Below are 25,073 nucleotides of genomic sequence, written 5' to 3'. Positions count from 1 at the left end.
TACAAAGGTAACATGAAATTCACCTGTCGAGGACACTGCACTCTGATTGGCTATCATATTATTGTTACTAAATCTCTTGGGGCGTTTAACCCGTATATCGCTTTTGATACCGCCCTGCTGCAATGTCCTGCACCGTCTCCTACACAGGTGAGGTACCACGAGGAATTTGAGAAAAGCAAGGGTAGCTTTACCCCGGTGGTCTCTGACCCAATCACAGAACGCGTCAAGAAGAACATGCAGGACTTCAGTGACATCAACTACCGCGGGATCCAGCGGCGCGTGGTGGAAATGGAGAGACGCAGAGCTGCTGAGCATGACCAGGAGAGCACCACAGGCAAGTGCACTGGAGACCGGCTCTTCTCAACCGAGCCTCGAATAAGATGGGAGAGAGCGCGTGCTGTTAATTATACTGCTCCACTATTCCGTTTGCTCTTTCGTGTCGTGCATTCTTTTAAAACATGGCTGTCGAATGCCTTCCCACATGGCGCTTTCAATCAGAACGTTGTTTTTTTGCCCTCTCTCAACAGATCTGCGAGTATGGCGTACCAATCCTGGCTCAGTCTTTGACTATGACCCAGCTGAGGACAACATCCAGTCAAGGAGTCTACATATCATGTCTGGTAGGACCCCCATCTCTGACATTAACCAGTGAAATTAAAAAACAAACAAAAAAAAAACTGAGGAAAGGGGTCTTGGAGTTTATAGTCCTGTTTACAATGACAACCCACATTTGAATGCCATAGCCTCATCAGGCTGTGAATGAAACTCAAAGCCTCACAATTCAGGCCAGGCACACTGCACTAAACTCACACACAACACCGATTATTAACTGGCTTGTGTTAAATATGGTTTTCAAGGTGTTCATGCTTGCTCATTTCAAGAGTGTGATTGGGGAACAGAGAAAGGCCACCTAACCGACAGATAGTGAGTTCCTATACTGGTGCTTTGAGTTGTGGAGCTATGTATCACGTACTGCTGTGTGCTTCCGTCTTCCTCAGTTCAAGCCCAGCGCCGCAGCCGGGAGCACTCCCGCTCCACTAGCGCCCTGAGCCTCAGCGCTGGGGATGAGAAGTCAGAGGCCTCAGAGAATGTAGAGCACCACCTCTCTCAGTACAGCAACGGAGGGTTCTACACTGTATCTACAACAGGTAAGGAAGGAGCAGCTTACAGTTCACTTGCCTACTGCACCACTTAGAACTGAAGAGCTTGAAAGGGCAGCAGTGTTCTGATGCATCACATTTCAAAAGCATAGATGCAACACACTATACATGGTAACAAATTGTAAATAAGATTAACATAGCCACCAATATATAAAATGGACCCAACGTAACATTACAAAGCTATTCTTTTTCCCCTCTTTATATTGTGTATGTTGAGGCGCTGATAAAATGCATTCACTTCAACAATATAATTTTATGGCTTTCTTTCATTTGGTCTTTTGAGATGACACGGAAATATTTAGTGTTCATTTACTCTGAAGTTAGCCATCTAAAATACTGCCACCACTTAGATGTGTCAGTTTGAGAACATACACTTATTCTGTCACCCTTGGGGTTTTATGGTACATCAGCAGAATTGCGTTTCTTTTGACAGGTTATAAGCAAGCTAAAACCACTGAACTACCTCAGCAGAGATCTTCCTCTGTTGCTACCCAGCAGACAACAGTGTCATCTGTTCCCTCTCACCCATCCACCACTGGAGTAAGTAACAGTATCTTACACAAGGCAACCGTCACTCAAAGGTGACAAGGCAAAGGGCATTTTCAATCTGGTTTCTTCAATGCTCAGTCCCCTAGTGCCAGGTGGTAACCTAACAACGATAGCCCAGAGGTTCTTTGAAATAAGGCTGGAGTGAGTTGCAGGATTAAAAGTTTTTAAACCATATCTCCTGCAACCCATTACTTCCATGCCTTCCTACTTTATTAAGATGTTTTTTTTTTTACCCCCCCCCCCCCCCAAACCACCTGTCTTTTTGCAGAGTGTATAGCATTTCCATGTTCCTTGCCCCTTTCTCATAACCTTCATGTTTTTCTCTTGAAGAGAGCTTGCCGTGCCATGTATGACTACACTGGCGCAGATGCTGATGAGGTTTCCTTCAAAGACGGAGATACCATTGTAAACGTACAGACGATTGACGAAGGCTGGATGTACGGAACCGTGCAGAGGACTGGAAAGACTGGCATGTTGCCAGCCAATTACGTGGAAGCAATCTAAAACTGGCAAGAGAATTTGAGGGACATAAGCCACATCCACATGATACTAAATAGGGCACTTCCACAACACTGAAAATAAATTAACTTTGTAAAGCCCAATCCTAGCATCCATTTCATAGCAAATACTTCAGGAAACATACCCACTTAAGATATTAAATACCATCTTGAGCCCCTACTAGAAAGCTGCCTTATTCTTCCTGTGCATGTACCTTATGAGACCCATTAACAACAGAACCTTACCTAGAACAATCTAGCATTGCATACATGTTTCTAACCGATTAGCTCCAGATCTTCCAAGACTCACTAAAACCATTTCCATGTTACCCGATGCTAAATAGCAATCTTCTGTTTGTTATGTCACCTACTGTACACCTTAAGACATTCTGTTGATAATTAACATGTTTGAAGGTGGAAATTTGCACAAGACCAGATAAGGACTTCATCCCAGCAAGGGTAAAATATTAAACTCTTACAAATTAAAAAAAAGACCATTTTAAAAATGAAAGAGACTTGCCTGTACTGTGTCAACCACTATTTATATAAAGAACATCCAACTTCACGTCTCCCTTCACAACCCAAAGGTTACGTTCCACCTAAAGTGTTTATTCTTGATGTCAAACCAGTTTTAAGTTAAAAGATCCAGAGACAAACCTCTCCCTCTTCTGCCTGCTGAATACAAATGACTAGTGCATGTGTGTTTTGTTTTTCAGCCTATCTATGCTTGGTGGGGTTAACAAATAAAAAAGGCTGTGTTCCTTGTAAGAGTGGCTAATAAAGTTCACCATGTTTCTGCAGTGTACGTCTCTGTCTTGTGTAACAGAAAATACATTATGAATACCATAGAGACATTGGCACCCCATCTCCTTTACTTGACAACTATCAGTATCTACTATACAATGAAAAACACTCAAACAGCAACAAGATTAGAACAAAACTTGACATATGCTAACAAATGAGCTGCCCTGCCCAACAGCTAGTTGTAAATAGAATATTATACTGTGGAACATTTCAATGTTAAAATGTAAGTTCTTACCTGGAACAAGCAGGAACAGTTGGATTAGCTCATACAAAGCAGGATTTAAGTGCACTTACATTAACTGCTCCAAGTTTTTAGCAATATGTAATCCTGTAATCTGAATTCCGGTCTACAAGTATGTCCTGAACAGAAATGCCGGGCTTATCAGGTATACAAAGGGCAAAAACTGACAAATGTAAAAAAAAAAAAACACAACCCAGGCTTTTACATGAATGTATCTGGAGAACCTCCTCTAAAAAAAACAATAAAAAACCTCTAACATGTTGACACACCCTAATTTATCAAGGACACTCAGCAACTACACTGTATAAAGTAGTACTCAAACAAACCAAAAAGGTACGTAGGTTTTATTTATATGTAGTAAGTCCTAAAAGTGCAGTGCTCACTTAGGTAGAGAAATTACCAAGGGCCCAACATCCTGGGGGGTGGGGGGGGGGTGCATACTGAACTGTTTAATTTGTCTGAAGAGAGCAACCACACCTTTAGTCAAAAAAATCGAATAGGGACGTACTCCCTTTATTTCAAAAACAACATGAACCATACAATATATAAAAAAGAAGGTGGTGGTGTAGCATTACCTCCTTCATCCACTGGATTCTTGAGCCCATAATGCCACTTTTAGCCAAAGCACAGTGCTCAACTGGAGATGTTCAACATTTAAAAAAAAAAAAAAAAACACCCCCCAAAAAAATCCAGTGTCTTATTAAAAAACTATGTGGATCGGCTTTATTTAAAAACAAGGAAATGCGTTGAAGTTGTTTGATTGCCCACAGGTCAGTCTGAACTCTCCATCAATGGAGAACTTATGCGGGAGTGCAGATTGCTCACAATATCGTTCAACATGCCGCTCATCTGCTGGTGCATTGTGAACAGCTGGTTGCTGGAGTATTTCCCAAGGTCTTCAGAGCTGAACCGAGTGTTAAGAGCTTCCACGTCGGAGGGTAGGTCAGAAGGTGGCTTCATAACTGCAGCTGGAACAGGAATATCAGCCAATTCTAGGGATGAAGTAAATAAAAATAAATAAATAAATAAAATACATATGGGTTCTAAATTTCAGCCTCCATGCGTTAAACTGTAGTCCTGTTATTTATTCAGCAGCTGTAGCTAGCACATTGTTACTGTGACATTTGCATTTTGGTTGAACTTCCAGGAATTGGCATGTTATTAACCCTTTGCGGTCCTATGTTGGAGCAGGTCAGACATTACAATTTTCCCTTTCCAGTCCAAAGACAAAGCACAGGTCTCTAGTGGTATTTTCTCCTGAAAAAGGGGGCGTATCTGATAGATAACACGGACATAAACAAAGGAGACAGCTGCTTTTGCATGCAGCGCTTAAAGATCAGACATTTGTAGAGCTTTTTGAGATATAGTAATAAAATAATGACCTGGATTGCATTATTGCGATAAAATGAGTAATCAGGAGAGGATTTATCAGTATGCACACCTATAGAGGTTTGTGAAATACAGTGAACAAGGGGTGGGGCTTGGCTGGAAATACAGTACTGAGTGTCCTTTTGCGATTCAATGCCTTTTAAACCTGTTTTACTCTGAAAAAATATATATTTTAAACAGCACGTGTGAAAATAAATTGGACCTGACGCGTCTGACAAGCGCTGAATAAATGGACTGCAAAGGGTTAATATAGTCCATTTCTCCAACAATGAGGAGCATTGAATAAAATAGTACTGCATTGCAGGAAGTGTAACATGCTCTACTTACTTGCCCAATTGCTTAAGTATCGGAATCATTCAGATGTCCCAGGAGGGCAACACATTTCTATTCAACCTTCAATTCTATGACAGTCACACTCACCAGCTGCTAGCTTCTCCTCCTCCTCCTCAATATTCAGGACTGGCTCCTTGTCCTCAGCTTCAGAAGTCATTTTCTCCGTTTCATCAAATCCTTTGAGATCGTCAACACTACGCAATTTGCTCTGTAAAAAAAAAAAAAAAGTCAGCACGTATGCAATCACACCAGTTGTCACTCACAAGCCTTTAAATTTAAATGCATGCAGTTACCAAACAAAGCTTTAAAAAAAGAGTCTCACCTGTTGTTCGTGATACGTTCTAAGCACTTTTTTCACGTTGAGTAGTTTTGGAGAGCGAATGGGGAGGGCTTTGATCTCTGCAGCAGTGAGAGCACTCAGATCACCAACTGTCTTTACATTCTTGGCTCTAACAAGCTGGCCAAATCCCCGCGCCCTACAAAATGCAATCAAATGAAAAACATTTATGAAATCAGTAGGACAACAGTATGACTATATTCTACAAATTAATCTGTGCTTCAGTTAGCATTTAAAACTACCGCAGGGCAATACAGCTTTAAAATTGTCTGATTTTCACATACCTTAAAAACTATTATGTAATGCACTGGTGAAGGCATCTGCTGAACCTTTGGTTTGCTTGCCTGTACCTCAAACTCTGAAAGTCCTGCATATAGTCTAAATACTATTTTAACAGGGTGCTGTGAAACTTGAACTCACCACATACTCGAAGTAAGCTGTGGCAAGATCACCTCCACAGGAACTGAACAACCCACCAGAGAAGGGTACACACAGTCCTTGGGGATAGGCTTCAATTCTCCGCTCATTTCCGATATCTGCACAGCACACACATGTAATATTACAACACTGTTTAAAAAAAAGACTGAATCATGAAGACCCGTGGTTTAGGATATCAGACGCCCCACATAGTGCAAGCATGAGGACTTCACATTGCAATACAAACTACATACCAAGCATTTCTTGGAGCTCTTGAATCCAGGGCTATGGAGATTGCGGGGGCTCAGGCTCAGCAAGCCCTTGATTGGAGTGGAATCAAAAAAAAAAAAAAAAAAGCAAAGTTAATTCATTAAAAAAAAAAAAAAAAAATGCAAGTGTCATCCATACATAACAGCATCAACCCCCCCCCCCCCTCTCCAAAATCCCTCATACCTTCTGTTGTGTAATTGATGCGCTATGGCTTTTGGATCTTGGAGAGCCATTTGAAGACGGCCTTACAACTGGGCTACGACGATCAATGTCATCAGCCAGTTCCTGCTGATAGATTGGGTTGGCGAAGGACACTCGACGGTTCTAGGACAACAAGTTTAAAATTTACACACAAGGTGTTTTTTTTTTTTTTTAAAAATGGCATTATGCACAGCATGGAATCTGCATGAAATGTAGTTTACCTTGTTGAGAGGTGATGGAGAGTCATCCTCCAGCGGCCTCTTCAAACCTTTCTTCAGGATGCTTGTGGAAGGGGAAGCTGTAGGGGACCACACACCTCGGGGTTTTGTGCCGCTGGGGCTCTGGCCCACTTCTATTAGACAAGCCGCATCAAAACCCTGCTTCGGTGGAGAGTCCAAATTTAATGTTTCAGAATCTGCTTGTTTAAGCACCAAAGACTCTTCGGGCAGGCCAAGTGATGAAGCAACTACTCCAGTAGGGAAGACATCATCTTCTAGCTGGGTGGCTTCAGAGATCTCCTCCACCACCCCTTGCATCTTGTCAAGATGCTTCTCCTCTGGTGGTTCCACAGTTTCTTCAAGCTTCTTCTCAGTCCATTCCTCAAGGGGCACCAACTGCTGGTCCTCCTCTACCTCACTGGTTGGAGTTTCTTGCTCTGGGTGTTCTTTAGTTTCTGATTGAACCTTTTTTGTTTCCAGAACCTGTTGCCCTTCAACCTGCATTTTTTTTATGGCAACTGATGTCTGCTCACAGAGCTCACTGGTGGCAGCAACCAAGGTGTCCTGCTCAACTCCCTCTATTAAAGTCACAGTTCCGAGAATGGTAGTTTTCTCATCTTCCAAATCATTTCTCGAAGCCAGCTGGCTTACAGAGCTGCTAAAGAACACTGGATCCTTGGAGAGCAGTGGGGTGCTCATAGCATTGGGGTCGAAAACACTGTCGTCAAACTGCTGGCCCCCCGAGGATATTCCAGATGAAAGCTCAATCGGTTCTAACACTTGCTTTTCTGAATCTTGTATGCCAGAGAGGTCTTTATCTTGCTGAAGGTCTGCCACACAGTGGTTGCAGACCTTGGAACGCCTGCGTCCACGTCCCCGCTTGCTGCAAGAGCACAATTGCAGATTTTCGCTCTTTGCAGAAGCACTGAAGACATCCGAGTGCGCAGTCGAAAAGTCCCCGACAGTAGGCTCTGTGATCATACTCTCGGACATACTGGACATTTCACTGTTTATCATGCAAGTCTTGTTCTCCTGCATGGGCTCTGAACAAGACTCTGTATCTAAAGTTCTGTTTATACTGTATGTTTTGTTTTCCTGATCAAAAGAAACACTCTGCTTATTATTAAAATTCCCAGACACATCCGCAGGCTCGAGAACTGTAGGGATCTCATTTGTGTTCTTGAGATCTGGAACTTGTAAAACCACTGTATTGCCGTCCTCATCCCCTGCTTGCTCAATGGCATTTTCCACATCAGTAGTTTCAATTTGATCTGCTACTGCTGCACTTTCCACCACGTGGGGTTTGCCTTCAGTTTTAAAGTCTGAAGAGTCTGTAATTTTGCTAGGCTTCCTTCCTCTTCCACTCTTTTTCATCTTCTGACCATCATCACGAGTCTCTGAGCCATCAGATTCAGAATTTTCGATGCTGGAAAGCAAACCCTGAGAAGATCTCCGAGTTTGGTACCTGCTACGCCCTTGTGAGGCTTCTTTACTCCCTTCCTCTGCCTCACAAGGAGATGCTGTCTCCACTGCTGTGGTGGAAACACTTCTCCTGGTAGCCCTGTCTTCTCTCCCTGGAGCTTTGTTGTTCCTCTTACTGGTTTCCCCCTGTAACTGAGTGTCTGTCTGGCTTGCAGTTGGAGAAGATGCCTGCTGATGTTCAGCTTGGCCCACATGATATAGACTAGCTTTTCTTTCAATGGCTTTTTCCTCCATGGTTTTTGGACCTCTCTTTTTAGTTTTTCCTTTCTCTCCGCTCTCTTGGCTTTCTGAGCAATCCAAAGAGCGCGATGGTTGACTAAACCGTCTTGAGGAACGCCTAGGCTCGTTCTGACTAGACTGACTTTCAGAAGCTTGACCTTCGTTGTCCTGGTTTTCCAATTCTCCAGGGGGCGTATTTTCCTTGGATTCAGTGTTTTCCTGGGGTTTCCCTACTTCCTCTACATTCACACACTCAGAGAAGTCAGGCTTCACTGGCTGTGTATCTGGGATACAGTCCTCTTCTGCTCCATCACTGTGACTAATATCGTTTTTTTCCACTTTAGGCTTTGTTTCCTTCTCTTCCTTTGACTGTTCAGAGCTTTTCTCAAATTTTGATGCCAATACAGGTGTGCTGCCACTTTTACGGCCTTTCGGACGCCCGCGCTTAGGCTTTTCAGGCATTGGAATGGTACTGTCTACTGCCGTCTCTGGGCTTTTCTCCAGGGGTGTTTCAGCCTCCTTTGGTTCAACCTCCACAGCTTCCTGACTAGCAAACTTTAAGGCTTTGCTATCTGACCCCATGAATGCGTTAAGCCTAACAGGACTACAGATATTTCCATCTATAGAAGTAAACTTCTCCAAAGTAATAAAAGACTGACGCCGACTAGATGGTTTCTGGGGAGTCCCAGACACCACATCTGAAGAGGTAGAACTGTTGCTAACGTTGACACTGCTGTCCTCTGTCTCCATGGCAACATCCTCAACCCCAGGGGGCTCCTCCTTTGAAACATCTGGAGCTTTTAAAGTCTCAACAAGGTCTTCAGGGTTATCCCTTTCAGGGTCAGGCGAATTGGACTCAGGAGTTTCCATTTTGGAACCCACATTAAGGTTTTCTTCATTATTTTGTATCTTTGGTTCTGGTTGCGCCACATCAAAGGCTTTTTCCATTTCCATCTTTTCATCTTGGTCCTAGGAAGGGCACAATAAGTGTTACTTAAACCAACTATAGAAAAAAAAGCACCAAGAAATCATTCAACATTAAAATGTGGAAAAAAAAAAGGATCGAACACCTTTCCTGAGGGTACTCACTTTAGTAACAGGCTTATTTTTAAACTGGTTAGATATTTGACTAGCATTAAACTGTTAAATACTGAGCTGCAGCAGTTATCCAATTACCTCAGATCTCTCTTCTATGTCTAAAGTGGCTTCTTCCATCTTCACATCTGTGGCTGGTTTATCCCTGCAAACAGAAAGAGGACAAGTTCAAGACAGCCAGGAAGGGCTAGACTGCAACAATGTATGAAGTAAAGAATTAGTAAACGTACGTAGAGTCCTCCTGGCTCTGACTGTACTGTGTAAAAAGGGTGGTGTCTTGAGAAGCATCCAGGTTATTATACATGGCAGGAATATCAACCCTGTAAAAACAAAATCTGGTTTAAAGGCTGAACTACCACAATGGCCAATCCATTTTCTCTCAATCCAGAAACAACAGATCATTAAGAGCTTGGAAAGCCAAATACTTTACACATATATAAAAACATTTATTGTCCAAGAAACTCAGACTTAAATAAATAAAAATTCACATTCCAGCGTCAAATCCCGAACATTGAGAGAAGCCGCTCCCCTACCTTTTTGTTCTCAGAACCTCCTTCTGGTGTTCAGTTAGCACTCTCTGCTTGAGCTCTGGGGGGATAAACACAAAGTCCACAGATTTCTCCTCGTCCAACAGAAGTTCCCTGCGAAGGGGCTTGGGAGAACCAAAGTCCAGTTTCACCTGAAACAGTGATTGAGACATACAAATAATAAAAGGATCTAGGAACTGCGACATGATAGTCATGGAATTGTTCCTTTTCCCAAAGAAACACACAAAACTAGTCTTTAAAAAGCAAAATATAATGCTTCATAGATGCAAAGTTAAAAAGTTACACCTTAGTTTTCTGCTGAAGGGAAGTCCGTTGGAATGTGTAATTGTAGTCAAACACATACAATGATCAATTACTGTTGCAACATATTTAAGATATTCCATAAACTGGAAAACAAAAGCCTGGACTTGTTCTCCTTACCGCCACTGGTGCAGAGTGTTTTTCCTTTAGGTTGTCCGCTCTGGAAAGCAAGGAATCCCTTTTTCCTGCAGACTTCACTTCCAAGCCACTGACCTTCGTGGCCAACTGGGAACACTCACTCTGTTGAACATCCGAACAAACAAAATAAGCAAAACAGAAAAGAGCTCTTCAGTAGGAAAGAACAGCACACTGCCTAACTTGGCAATGGTATGAACTGTTAAAGTTTGTGATTTTATAAAGTTTAATAAATTAACTGTTCAATACTTACATTTTCAGAGTAAGGTCCACTGGACTCATCAACAGCTACCTCAACAGCTTCAAAACCAGGCAGTATAATGAGAAGTTTCTGCTTTACCTGGTTCAGAACAGGCCTGCAAAAAATAATAAATAACGAAGTGCTGTTCTCTAGATAAATAAACTGTAAGCACGACACAGACTCCATATTCCCCTAAACTATCATTGGACACCACAACCTGTGTGTGAGAAATTCAGGTCTCCACTCTGTCTGTCCCCCACCCAAACCCTGAAAAACCATACCAGAAGCATTCTCACACTGGCTTACTTGAGTTCCTGTGGGTAGTTCAATGCTGAAACCTTTGCAAAAGTGGCATTCCAAAATTGAGCTATCTGGTTCCGGAACTGCTTGTTCTGATGAAGGAAAAGAACACTCAGCAACGGCGCCAGCTGTTCCAACAGTTCATCATCATAGGCGGTCGCAAATCGAGACTGCAAGCAGGTTAGAATCTCTCCCAGTAGTTTTTCCAGCTAAAAGGAAAGTCATTATATTAAAACAAATATAACATGTCAATTTGGCAAACATCAGTATTATCCATGTATTTCAATTTCACAGTATCTTGCAGTATCATTATAATCCGATATGCATCAGATACAGTGGTAAATGTTAATTTATTATTTCAGCAAAGGCAATTTTGCAATACTGACCTTGTGTGCAAGAACTGCATAGACCTTTGGCACATCAGCTTGGGGCCTAAATAAAAAAAAAAAAAAGATTAAAGCTGCAATGTCCCACAATCATTTTGGAAATGTACATAAAACCACCACTTGTCTTGTACTACATTCTTCCTTTGTTAAGCCTTTATTACATTATATTGTTTTTGCCACAACTTGCAGGAGCAGGTTATAAATCTTCAAGCACAAGGGTTAGAACTAAATCCACAAACCAAAGTAAAACAATAAGGAGAAATGCAAGAGGCAAACTATTTCAGTAGTTTCTTCTACTTTTAAACAGTATGAAAGCTGTATCTTGCTTATTAAATAGACATACTTTGCAGTTTTTTGGTAAAACGTGGTTATGGGTCTGGTGAGGCTTGAAAGGGATTCTCCGATGGCAGCAGACAGGGACAGGTTGCTGAAAAGCATTGACAGAATGTTGATGATGGAAGTCCCCACTAAAGTCATGGAAGAGGAACGTGTGTCCGCCAGGGGCTCTGCATCACCCTGCGAGTGGAACGAGTCCACAGCCCGCACCAGCAGCTTCATGTAAGAGGTCAGGTTTCCAAGGGGCTTATTCTTCTTTCGCATCCAGCTGGATGGTGTATGTGGAGCTACAAAAAATAAATAAATAAATAAAATAAAATTTAGCAATACCCTTTCAATGGATCAAAAACTTAGAATTGCTTCTGAAGTTACACACTAACATTTAAAAAGTTTGATAACCATGAATACTCCATAGCACTAATTTCGGATATAAGGATTACTAAACCGCTTACAGTTTATAATTTGTTGAAACCTGGGAGTGTAAGGTGAAAAGTCGATGCACTCAATAATGACGGTTAGAATGTTAACAACTGCTTCCAACGTTGACAGATTCTAAAGAAAATAAAACAGAAAAAGGTTAACTTAATTCAGAAACCATTCGTGCATCATTCAATTTCACAGTAAATCTAAAAATAAAATTGGGGCATCAATGCAAGGCACAGAAATTAAACATTAGACGTCCAAACTTCATTATAGAGGGCTATAATGTTCTGCATCCACAAAGTAATTTAACAGGCAGGCGTAGTACAAAGACTAGGGTGGAGAAGCTATTGATCTAGGCAGCAGTCTCCCGATACTCACCGACAGAGCATCATTTCCCAGGACTGGTGTCATTTTAACACACAGCTCCTCACAGCAGACGTTCTCTTCAGCTGTAGTCACCAGAGCAGCGCAGCGTGCAAACACCCTGTAGAGCTCTGCCCAGGAGCGCAGCAGAGACTTCATCGTGCCCTAGAGAAAGCACAGCAGGGCATGCATTAAAACATGCAAAGTACAACAGCAAGCAGAAAGGTTTTCGTCTGTCCCTCCAGTGACTGAGAATTACCTTGACAATACTACAAATCATTAAAAACCTCACCATGACCTACACCCACCATATACACGAGGCAGGTTCCTCCATATATCTCCATGTTGCAAGAAAAATCGATTAGAAGTAAAAATCGATTTTTTTTTTAACATGATTTTTCACAAATAAGTGAGCAGTTCTTTAACTATAAATTAGCTGTATTGCATATTAAATCATCTTCTGTTATCCAACAGTCAGATTTTCTTGTAGCTAGTATGTTATGTTTTGGTGTCTGGCTAGCCAAAACAAATCTGCTTACCTGTGGGAATCCCTTTACTGTGAGGAGGTGAGTTATGGGCAGCATCAGAGCACCATGCACAGCAGTGAAATTATGTTCTAAGGCATCTCCTTGATTGACTTCATTTGTCTAGGACGAAAAATATAAATAATTGCAAAAGACTAAGTAAACATACCAGTTACTACACACTTTGGCTGCATCTTTAGCAAGTTAAATATAAAGATTAAAGTACTTTCAAGCAACGTAAACCAACACGATCAGTAAAAGTTGCTTCTGAAATGCAAACAGTTGAACAAGTTAAGGAAGGAGTCAGCAATGAAGCTTCTCTCCTGTGCTTTTAAAAGGACTTACATGTGCAATCCTATCTGTTAAAGGGTTAACTACGATGCTCCACATTCTCCAGAGGTGCTCCTTGTTCACCACCAGGGTGGCCCTCTGGTTGATAACGTTCAGAATGGACTCACTGTACGCCAGCGGAGATGTGGGACCAGACAGACCACAGCCAACTAGTGTCTCCACACTTAAGAAAAACCTGTGAAACAAGAATTCAGGCACAATTTTGCAAAAGCTATCTGCAAAAAGTATATTTAATTTGTTGATATTTTTTTATCTGCATCATTGGTAAGGAATTGGGATGGTGGGTTTTGTGACATTTATACATCCAATAAAACAGTGTTGTATTAAAGCAGAACATGTGGGAACAGAATTATTCTGGGTTTAAAAGGCATGTCATACATACATATGCAGACAGGCTAAAATAATTGAATCTATTCAGTCTTGAACAAAAATGCAGCTACGCAGCAATCTCAGTCAAGCATTCAAAATTCTATATAGAACCTGAAAAAAGAAACAAGGATCAGGGGTCACAAATGGAGATTAGATAAAATTCAGAAAACTTTGTTTTTATGTGTGTGTTCCTAAAACCTTTAAAACTTTCATCGGAAACACTCCTGTAACAATGCATTCTGGTAAACCCACCTCTCCTCAGTTACAAAGGACTCCAGCAAGCTACTGTGATAGAACAAGAGCATCAAGAACAGTGCAGGAGTTCCCTAGGAGAAAACAAACCACATCTTACAAAAGGGTGCAAGAAATGAGCCTTTGCAAAATGTTGAAATATTTATGCAATGATATCCTAGTTAGTTATATTAAACTAGCATGCAAAAAAAAAAAAACAGAATTATATCTTGGGGGGGGGGGGGGGGGGGGGAACCACAGCATTCTACACTATAACTAACAGCATCCAACAGTATGGATGTAGAACAAATCTGCAGCTGTTAAGCTGGACCAGCCCTCTGTGTATCTCTCCAGCTGGCACCCACTCCTGCAAAGTGCTCCTTTCTCATTCCTCATGGCTACAATACAGAAAGCCCTGAAAATGATGCTGGGTTTTGAGACCTAGCTCAGCCTTGGATGATCAACACCCCCTTTTCAAACAGTAACTTAAAATACAGATCCATAGTTTTTTATTCTGACTTACATTTAAAACATCCATATTGGCTACCTGGTACGCTGGTGAACCCAGTATTTTAGGAGGGATTCCTTTCACAGTGGCTTCAAGAAGAATCTGAAAGGCGTAATGTCAAAGGCAGTATGTTCATTATATAAAGTAACTTCTCTATAAAAAGCATGTATAAATCTTTCTGAAACTAAATGCAAAATGTGCATAAACAGTCAAAGAAAATCGCGTTAAGGTGTTCACTAGTAAGACACTTGTGGTTTAATCATGTCATGCTGCTTAAACAAACTAATGCTCCCAGATTTACAGCAGAAGGGGCTAAAAAGGCCAGTAGCTTCATAGTGACCATTCAACTACGCTAACCTAAGTGCTTCCTCGTACTATTACTACAGTATGAACAAGCAGAGCACTGCATCATGCAATGACTCTGGAACCAGCAAGTACTCAAAGACAGTAACTAAGATTGCACGGGCAAAGTAAAAATTAATATTGGAGCAACAGATCTTCATGATGGTAAACATCATAAAAAGCAGCATGAAGCTACGCATTCTTTAGTGCCACGGACACCAGCAGTTTTAACACCGATTCATTCACTTTGAGATGCATCGTATTGTTGGTTGTTCAGACTATACAGAATGTCTTACCAATGCTCGGTGTGCAGGAAGTGCTTCTGAAGTTACTATGGTGTGTAAAGCTTGCAAGAACAGGGTCAAAACCTCCGAGCCCTGCCGCTCCTTTTTATTGCCTGGTAGCAAGACACACAAGGGATGCAGGTATTTAAAAGCAATGAAATATTCTCACACACCTTAGAAAAAGAATCCAGCATGTTTAAAGGAGGCTGGTATTGACTCTAGACAAAGTTATGATTCCAGAATTAATGTTTTTATTCCTTTAAATCTTGGTTTCAAAATGTCAACTTTAGAAAGAAAGCATTTGTAATTAGAAATACTACTACCACTTTCACCAACATCAAATCAAGAGTTTATTTTACCAGAGTAAGCCTAACTGAGCCACTGTTTGCAAGTGGTCCTCTGCCCAATTTTAAAGTGAGAATCAAGATGGATATGCAAAACAGAGACAGGTTCTCTTATGGAGGTGCTGTACTAGTGCCAAGAATCTTTGGTTGGGGAATTTATAGAAGCCAAACTGCATTATCACAGAGACTTTGTTACAAATTACATTGGAACTTCAGCTAATATTGTAAAGTAACACCCACCTGTTTCTATTGCTGTGGTCACAAAGCCAATTAGATTCTTCCAGATAAGGTTAAGTGTGGCATCTATAGATAAGAGATAAGTGACATCTCATGTTAAAAATCAAGACACAAGAATAAATAACAAAATGCTGCTAATTTGAAAATATGGTCCTTGAATTGACTAGGCCTACCTGGAGCCTCTTTGCCTACAGTAATGAGCCCGTCTCGGACTGAGTTTATGAGAACTCCAGCATGCTTGCAGAAAAATGAAGGGCTGGTGATTAGTGGATTTGCAAGTGGTTCTGGAATATACAGGGGGGAAAAAAAACACCTTGACTACATTTAAAATATGTTATTATTTTCACAAAAACAAATAGATCGACAGAGAGAATGTAAAAAATATAATTTTTTTCTACCACCAGTGAAACTTTTTTCAGGAGACCCCTCCACTATTTCCACAATAAAGTCCAAACAGATCCAAGGTGATTTACACATTTAAAATTTCCCAAGAGTAATGCATGCTGCAGAGTGCGTTTCTTTATTTGGAAATGTTTTCTCCACTATTTGAGACCAATACACACCTATAGAAAGAACAGTTCCAGGTGTGTGTTCATTTACATCAGAGCAAGCTTTGACACTTTGTTATGTCCCCTGCTTAAAGGTGCGCAGTGCAATCTGCCAACGTCTACCCTGAATGAACGCCACGGCCCAGGTGCAGAACAGCAGCTTACCCAGACTGAGCTGGAGCTTGCTCTGTGCGGCCGCAGCGGTGATGTCCGGGCCCAGGAGAAAGTGAAGCAGCATCTCCAGCCCCAGCAGCTGAATTGATGGGTACGCGGCCGATGCATGCACACTACTGTTCAGGCTGAGCCGAGGAGTCGAAGCAGGGCTTGCAAAAGCATTAGGGCCTGGAAGATGACACAAAAAGGAAGAATTAAGTTATAAAATGAAGATACCTGTATCATATAGTTCCTATACTTCCACTGTATACATGGCAACACAATCTTGGACTGGAAAGTCAGATTTAACAGGATAAGCAAACCGGTGTTTGAAGACTTGCTAGAGAAAGCAAATGAGAAGGACATAAGACAACGTACCAGTTTTGGGGGTAGTCTGAGTAGCGCTGATGGACTGGTTTGCCACTGTTTTTGCAGGAGTCCCCAGAGATATCGCAGTAGAATCTGCAATCATTGTGCTTTGGACCAGAGGAATCCCCACCTAAAGGACACATATGTGCAAAGTTGTTTAACAGAGTAGCAAATACATTGGAACCAATACAATCAAATGCTTTTTTTTTTTTTTTGTTTAATGTTTACACATCAAATCAAAATAACAGCAAGTGAATTATTTATTTATTCTATTTCTATGAGGAGGCCTTACAACATTCAGTTGCACAGCCTGAGAGAAAAATCTTGGATTTTAATCCGATGAGATTCTAGGTGCGTTCCGGAAACCGTCCTCTTAATCTCACAAAAGTTGAGTTCGTTGAGTAAACTTTGCAAGTGTAAAATGCACTGAGGAAACAATCGAAAATACACAACAGGCACTGTATGCCAACCAGCAATGTCACCACAGTGCTGCCTTCCCATAATTCATAAACACAAACAAGAACATATTTTCAACTTCCAAGTTGTAACAACTAAGTGCAACTTATTAATATGCTTTTTTTATAGCAGGTAATGTATGTTTATCTTCTTTGTTGTTACAGTTGTCGATGTGTAGACTGGGAGTCTGCGTATTGCTTGTTGGTTCAATTTTTAGAACTTCCTGAAATTGAAAATTCAAATATGGTCTAGTTTTTTCATTTTTTTTCATTTTGGTTTAACTTACAACATACTTGCTAATTGTGCAATGAAAGGGTCATACTCAGCCAGTACCATAACTGCGGGGATGAACATTGCAAATCAAATGTTATGTATAGAGCGCTTTTCACAGACCTGTGCTAAACGAGAAGCGATTCAAATAAATCTACAAAAAGCTTATTTATAATTACTACGACTACTACACTTGCTCTGAAGATAGATGAACGCGCTTTATATCACAACTGCCATGCAGGTGTGATTCGTGACAAGCGGGTCATGATATAAACGGCTTCACTTTTGCCACAGCACATTGCGAGTGCGAGAAACTGAATTAAAGAGCAGTGTTTTTATACTGTACAGTTACATGCATACAGTTTACTACAGGACAAATAAGTTTTATTGATGAGAGCTATAAATTAGGCATTTGTATATGGCTATATTAAGAGAGAAATCTGGTGACGTTGGTGTTTTGTAACTGAACTGTATCCAGTTAAGACCGCCCATCAACATTTGATAGGCTGCAGAAAATGACAGCTGATATAAAAAAAGGGTTCATCTGTACTTTCAAATGATGGCACTATGTGGTCATTACAGCTCAGTGTCAGCACATCTTTAGTTTACAGAGCACGCATGCTCAAACTCTTGTCCTAAGAGAAGCACCCCCTGCTGTTTCTTACAAGTGTAAATGCACCGTTCCAGAACAAACTGCTCTGGAATCCTATCGGAAGGATTCTGGAAAGCAAGTGTAAACGCACCTTCAGTTCTCGCAAGCGTGTGCTTTAAACAGAGACTGTGCTTCAATAGCAGTCCCCAATCTACACGTTACAAGCTTGTGACTGTTTATTCTTTCTAGTTTGAAGAGCACGGCAAAGTTAAGTTGCCATACCTGTTCAAAGTTAGCAGTGAAATGTGGCCCAAGTTTCACTGCCAAGTACCACCAGACCTCCAGTTTAGTCAGCAGCAGGACTTCAGTTCTCACTTGGATTGTGGCGAGAGGCTGCATCAGTAATTTCAGACGCTTGGTACTACAAAGGATATCTTGGAAATAATAAAGTTAGAGTTACTGCTATGTCACACACAAGATTCATGGGTGGAATTCTTTATGGTATGCACTGCACAACAAAAGGCAGAACACCCTTGACTTACCTGGATTCAACGCAAAGTTATCAATCAAGCTTTTCCAGGCGATGAAGGCGATTTTCTTCACTACTGGAGAACTGCTGCGGAAACCCAGCTCTTCCAAATGCAACAGAGAGTTAATGAAAGCTCCTCCGCGGTGCAGGGTCTGGAAAACAAGACCATTTTACAAATTGGCTTTTTTTAAAAGTTTTGTTATACAAACTTAATACATGCTGTGCAGCTTGAGCAGGGTCTGTGATTATAATACTATTATTGAAATGCACAAGTTAGTAACAGAGCATTACCTTTCCCAGTAACCTCACAAACAGGGGCCACAGTTTCAGCACATTAGTCTCGTTCTTGGATGAAAACAGCTTCTGCAGTTCTGGTATCAGTTTCTGTTACAGGAAAAGCAGAAATAAGCAATTCAGGCAGGAGAGTTTTTCATTTTTATTCCTAAATTATAACAAGCAGCTATTTGGGTAAAAACTTTGTGGATTGAGTTTTGGTCGTCACAGCCCAGTGTGGAGGTAATTGTCTGGTCACTGAAACTCTTGAATAATGGTAGAAGAGAACAGCGTGTACGTACTGAAGACATAAGGGCCTCTGTGATGGCTGCCACCTCCTGTTGCTTCTCGATCAGAAGAGGTATTCCCAGCTCCAGAGCTGCTGCTGCCCGTAATCGCACCTTGGGGGCGGAGTGTACCACCAATGGAATCACAAGCTTAGCCCATGTGACTGCACCCTCCCCCATCTGAGCTGGAGTCTGCTCCAACAGCCTGAAAGCAGAACAGCCACACTTACCCCACACTTCACAGATCTACTTTTGATGACAAATGACCACCTATGATGCTTACCAACATAATGCCAACATACAGTATTCAGCATTTCTGCAATTTCACCTAACGTTGTCGACTGTTTTCATTGGTTCCTCTGTCCATGTCCTCAGAAACCCTTGCTTTGTAGTGGAGTGCCAGAAAGTTTTAAAAATAGCAAGCTTGGAATTGTCACAGCATACTTTTGCCACTTAATTAAAAAAAATTAAATAATTTGAATCATGGGTGATCGACCACATATGCAGAAAGCAATGATGTAACTGCAAGGATTCCTAAATACTTTGAAGACAGACAACTATGTAAACTTGCCAGCCTCTACATCCCACAACTGAATGGAGTAGCAAATTGTATTTATCACTTCAATTTGCCCCAGAGAATGGACATTTTTCATGCATCATGCTACTAGTGCCACAGACCAAGCATTCATGCTAATCTTGCAAATGCAAGTACGTTTTGAATGAAGGATACAAAAAACAACTATGGGTAAAGAAAGTTTACATAGACAGATTTACATCAGATGAAAGGTCAACTGATTTCTTCCATTTCAGTCTGCATTTCAGTATTGCATTTAAAGTAATTTGCACAGTGCCTCAAATACCATAACTTTTCAATACTCAAATATGATTGTCTTTATCCTAACATGTTTTCCAAACTACTGTAGATTCAAGTTCTGTGTAAATATGCCTCAATACCAAAATGATCAAAAACATTTTCACAAAGGTTATTTTCTGAAGGACAATAACAGACCAAAAGCAAATCGGTCTGACAGTTGCTTTGAAATTTGGTCTACGATGCTGGTACTTACACAGGGAAACAGCTAAACAGGCATTTGGTGAAATAGCTACTGTAGGCATAGCTCTTGGCATAGTTTGTTTTAGGCTTTGTTTCTGGTGGACACTGCAGCATTTGCAAGTTCCACTGAAATGTCTTAACATGGTGAAAAAATGCAGCATTTGTTATTTACCCTTTCAAAAACAATAATAATAATAATCTATTGCTTACCTTATAACAACATTTAGTGCTTCGTGCTCCATCACCATCGACTGCACGTCTTGCCTGGCATGTACGGTTTCTAACATTTTTAGAATATCTGGTACCTTAAGGGGAATATTATAAATAAATACATACAAATTATTATATGAATGGATTTATAGTACACAAAGCTATGCGTTTTAAAATTGGAATTTAGTCGCTAGATTAGATATGAGAGCTCACTCTCCATTCTACAAGGTACACAGGACCATGGTTTATTTATTACTGCTTGACTTCTGAATGCAACCAGGACAGCACCACTAGAGTTTGTGTATTGAGAAGTTGAGAAATATGAATTCAAACCTACCTTCTTTCCAACTGCTTCAGCTGGGAAGTTCTGTTTAGCAATCACCCAAAGTGCCCGGGTGCAAGTATTCTTGTCGCAGGATTTAACAGCAAGGGAGTTGAGAGCCAAAATCAGCTCTTCCACATAAGTTACTGTATAAAGAAAAACACAGATGAAACATTAACAGTCTACAGCACAGTTTTCCTTTACACTGATGAAATATAAACTAATTAAATACCCAGTGGTGTTAACCTTTTGATTGCACACCAGATGCGCAAGCGTACTCTTACATTCACGCTCAAAGAGGGCTCCCGATAGAAAATATCAAGTTGCTGGTGTCAACATACATCATAGATTAAAGGAAAATAAAGCCACTGCACTTGTAAAATAATTAAGGACTTTGAGAGGTACAATAACTGTAAATGAATGTTCAATTATATTAGTATTTGCACAGTAATTTCATGCATTACATTCAGCTGAACAAATCAATTTGATGAAACTGGGAAGAAGTTGTATGTAAAGAAAGAGGATACCTGGTAACCCAGACACAATGCTGCTGTGGAAAACAGTGAAACCCAATGCTTGAAGTGCTGCCTGGCAGAGTTCAGAATTCTGGCTTGAAATGTGTCCCTTTATAAAACACAAACATAAATAAGCACATCAGTAACATAACTTCCCCTCCATACAGCAATACAAAGAAATCAGAGTCATCAATATGATGAAAGATGACCTACATCCAGAACAAGCATAAACGACAAGTACAGATGAACGAAGAGACAAGACAGATGCCATCATATGTCCCCCAGGTTACGACACTCTCAATACTGCGGGGTAAAGAGCGTCAATTTGGTAAGCGGCTCTCTAGATACAAGTACTAGCCCAAGATTCTGGTAGGAAGCTTAGTATTTTTTATTTTGGCATATTCACTTAAGAATTTGAATATATTCCTGAGAGATACACGGTTCTTGCCTACTTCCCAGCAACAACCTAATGCAAAGTAAATTGAATATATCCCTTCTGAGCACACATGCATGTTTTATATGCTAAGCAATAGCACAGAATATTTACCTATACCAATTATTACTAAATGGGGTTAAATCCACATATAGGACCCATTGACTCAATCCCGAGCCAACGTTCTGTTGAACAGATCCTTTTAAATGTAAACGCTCACCTTAAAAGCTTTACAGAGACGTGTAAAGTGCTTTCCAACTACAGGGATAAACTGTCTCCCATCCTCCCCACTCAGACGCCTAAAAATGATTAAACAGAAAAGAAGGTTGGCAAGTGAAGCTGTTAAGAATATACCATACTATAAACCAGGGACACGCAACCCGCGGCCCAGTGTATTAATTCCATTTCACTTCTGAATAGATTGTAAATATTTTTTTTTAACTTTGTTGACTTGGTTTTTCAAAATTTTCGCATGAAAAAAAAAAGCAGCACCCCATTTTAATTCGTACTTCTCATCAGCTTGTCTCCAACTAATTTCACGAGACTTCCTCTCCGTTCTCAAATGCACAAACCCCCTGCATTGAAAGAACCCTTTGCCAACATAGGAGGCTTGTTGCTAGAGAGGTGACGTCATTGCCATGGGCCTTCTGCTACATCGTTGCCTGCTACAACTGAATAACTCGTCTGCTAAAATAAAAACCGCTTCAGCAAGATATTTTATTCACTTGTGTCATTGTGCAATATGTGTGCATATGGCAACAGTACGATATTAATGCTTCGTTTTAAATAGTTTTGTATACATTTTTTGTGATGTGTATTGTGCAGTATGAACTAAAATTAACAGTTATTCTAAGGGAAACTGCCTACATGTATATGCCTATGTATATTGCAGCTAAGGGTTAAACTCTGATTATTCTTCAGTAATGTGCAGCCCGCTGTACACATTAGGTTAAACTAGTTTTCTGGATATGTGGCCTGTGATAAGTTTGGCTGCACACCTTTGCTATAAACAATAGAACTATAAACATTTTGCCTTGTACCAACTAGAAGCAAATCAACTGACCGTCAGGTTAAATTCAAAACACAAAAGCATTTTTTTAATGTAGTTTAATAACCTGCATTAAACTGCAACTGAAACTACTAAATGTTAGTCAGGGAGTTAAAGGGCTCCTACAGTACATACTTCTCAACTGTTTTTTCAGTTCTGAAACAGTTTGGTTATTGTGGTGGTTTGTTGATATTGACTGGGATTGGAGTCTATTCCTCCCCCAATTCCCATTCCCTTTCACTCCATTCATTTGAAGAAATTTGAATTGGAATGGATTAAAAGGTAATGGGAATTCTGGGGGGGGGGGGGGGACCCCAAACCCTGAAGTTCACCAATAGCTACCGAGATCACTAAATGGATTCAAGGCTTCCCGGTGCAAGTCAGGAGGTCCTGCTGATGACAACCACTGTGCCCACCTCCCCAATAACCACAGCACCAGCCCTTAATGCAACATCTGGCTCATAGTCACAGGAGCCCTGCAGAGCCATGACAATGCCTCTGCCACCACTTACTTTGCAATAGTGAGGTAGGCATCAGTCTGCTCAGTCAGGGATACAGTGGAATCCTCCAGGGTCTCCAGCAGAGGCAATATGCTAGAACTTGTAGAGAGAACGGTAGCCATCACCTTCCTACACAGAGCCCTGGGAAAAGGAGGGATGACACTGTAGAGACACACAGATAAATGGACAGGACAAAGTCAGAACATTAGCTGAGGTACCCAGAATAATAATAATAATAATAATAATAATAATAATAATAATAATAATAATAATAATAATTAATCTCCCCACCCACCCCCTCCTTCTTATGTTTTAAGCACTACTTCAGTGACTCCTAAACCCTCAACAGCAGCGCATATTAAAACACTATACACCTCCAAATTTAATAATCCCTAACACCACTACTCAGCAGTCATTAACAAAAAACGGGTGTCGGATAATTGTACATTCAAATATCTGATATTAAAGTCTAGAATACTGAAAGAAACTTAGCGGAGCTGGGAAACCTGCAATATAGATTTAAGAAAACGGGCATTGATAAAAAATAAATAATAAATAAAAACAAAGAAAGAATTTAACAAACTACAAAGGTACAAGTTCAGTCCCCTTGTCAGGATTTCTATGACAGGAAGGGATTATAAGGGATCCAAAGGAGGTATCCTTCTGCATTGAAGATCACAGCCCTTTACCCACATTTAAATACTCAAGGATGTTCCGGATTTTAAAACTGCAGTACACGTGTGCACTTGCACCTTGCTCAACATCAACAGATCATCATAACTATTACAACCAAACGTGGACATCATCTAAACTACTGTCTGTCTGCAGCGAATTCGAAAGTTATGCTATGAAAGCACATTTATTTTCAAAATGTATTATGCCAACTGCAAACTGGAATGAGACTTTCAAACGCCTTAGGGCTGACATAACAGAATGTGTTTTCCAGTCTTATATATATATATATATATATATATAAGTATTATATATATATATATATATATATATATATATTTATTTTTAATGTTTGACACTGATATTTATGCCTCAACTTTTTTTGAAAAAAAAACCATTTGTAAACATACCACGATACTTTGATGACGTAAATTAGGGTTAAGGAGGATAGTTCTAAAAGTTATCAATAGGGATTATATATATATTATATATATATATATATATATATATATATATATATATATATATATATATATATATACACACACACACACACACACACACACACACACACCGCTAACGTGCACACGCACTAACTATATAAAATAAGCATTCTAATAAAAGGGCCTTTCAGCAGAATGTTTAAGGCCGGAGCTCACTGCTTGCACAGCATTGTGACACAGAAAACCTTTACTTTTACCGTCTGAATTTCCAAGAATATTTTAAGAATACATGTGTCAATATTACAGACAAGCGCTACAATTAAAACACAGTAAAAACCTCCCTCCTTCCCTCCGCGTGTAAATGTAAATAAGTTACCTGTGCCCCTTTGCATTTGACTTTATAGGAATGCACTAAATTGTTTACACAGCTGAACAAACCAAAGAAAATTGCCAAACATACTTCCAAACAAGCACAATAACTAAGCAAAGAAATGTAACAGTAATAAACAACGGTGATCAAAATATTAAAAAACGCTCAAGAACTTTACTTACGAAAGTGCAGTCTGTCTGGGATAATAACCTTGTTCATAAAGAAGATGAACTTTCTTATCTTAACATTGTTATACAGCCCTTGAGAACTACAAAACCAAGATACGATCGCTTAATACCTAAAATCTGATCGTGAACATATTGTTTTATTTTGTGCTCTTAATTTTTTTTTTTTTTACTCAAGACCTCCCCGCGAAAACGCTGGCGCCAAACTACACAGCGCACGCCAACAAGACTCTCACCTTTCACCTCACGTAGGCACCGCCTGGTTATGAATAATTCAGTACTATATATAAAGAACTACCAAGCTCCGCCCAATTTGCGGGTCAAAAACGTTCAGGAGGACCCACTCTCATTTAAATATCCATACCCTGCCTTATAACTGAATGAATAATTAATATCGTTTTCAGTTTGCC

The 25,073-nt window shown here is 40.4% G+C and overlaps 2 protein-coding genes across 24 annotated transcripts in view; one reads left to right on the top strand and one right to left on the bottom strand.

Moving 5' to 3' along the window:
- LOC121322385 (nebulin-like) overlaps positions 1 to 3,006 on the top strand; it is an 87,184-nt gene extending 84,178 nt beyond the window's left edge. For all 22 annotated transcript variants that reach the window (XM_041262254.1, XM_041262275.1, XM_041262269.1 and 19 more), the window contains 5 exons: positions 148 to 334; positions 528 to 620; positions 999 to 1,148; positions 1,594 to 1,700; positions 2,040 to 3,006. In XM_041262254.1, the coding sequence (XP_041118188.1) occupies positions 148 to 334; positions 528 to 620; positions 999 to 1,148; positions 1,594 to 1,700; positions 2,040 to 2,213 (711 nt within the window). In that variant the 3' untranslated portion in view covers positions 2,214 to 3,006. The remainder of the gene's footprint in view (positions 1 to 147; positions 335 to 527; positions 621 to 998; positions 1,149 to 1,593; positions 1,701 to 2,039) is intronic.
- On the bottom strand, positions 2,936 to 24,891 carry LOC121322387 (telomere-associated protein RIF1-like). 2 transcript variants are annotated; one of them, XM_041262277.1, is made up of 36 exons: positions 24,661 to 24,891; positions 23,006 to 23,155; positions 21,666 to 21,744; positions 21,025 to 21,121; positions 20,513 to 20,643; positions 20,176 to 20,270; positions 18,927 to 19,116; positions 18,643 to 18,735; positions 18,365 to 18,503; positions 18,105 to 18,256; positions 16,514 to 16,634; positions 16,148 to 16,324; positions 15,608 to 15,718; positions 15,438 to 15,500; positions 14,866 to 14,966; positions 14,243 to 14,329; positions 13,741 to 13,814; positions 13,114 to 13,294; positions 12,784 to 12,891; positions 12,260 to 12,409; positions 11,911 to 12,010; positions 11,466 to 11,745; positions 11,123 to 11,168; positions 10,743 to 10,945; positions 10,449 to 10,551; positions 10,181 to 10,300; positions 9,746 to 9,891; positions 9,443 to 9,532; positions 9,294 to 9,357; positions 6,420 to 9,086; positions 6,181 to 6,321; positions 5,982 to 6,047; positions 5,731 to 5,846; positions 5,296 to 5,449; positions 5,061 to 5,181; positions 2,936 to 4,243 (listed from the first exon to the last, which is right to left on the bottom strand). In XM_041262277.1, the coding sequence occupies exons 2-36, from the start codon at positions 23,113 to 23,115 to the stop codon at positions 4,023 to 4,025; spliced, it is 6,897 nt and encodes a 2,298-aa protein (XP_041118211.1). In that variant the 5' UTR covers positions 23,116 to 23,155; positions 24,661 to 24,891; the 3' UTR covers positions 2,936 to 4,022. The 2 variants fall into 2 exon arrangements, with proteins under 2 accessions (XP_041118211.1, XP_041118212.1); XM_041262278.1 differs by having other exon boundaries at positions 23,006 to 23,134.
- Between the last annotated feature and the right edge of the window lie 182 nt (positions 24,892 to 25,073).

Source organism: Polyodon spathula, chromosome 10 (assembly GCF_017654505.1).
Source record: "Polyodon spathula isolate WHYD16114869_AA chromosome 10, ASM1765450v1, whole genome shotgun sequence".
Lineage (NCBI taxonomy): Eukaryota > Metazoa > Chordata > Actinopteri > Acipenseriformes > Polyodontidae > Polyodon > Polyodon spathula.
The sequence above is the reverse complement of the archived record's forward strand: the minus strand, read 5'-3'. Positions and strand labels throughout refer to the sequence as shown.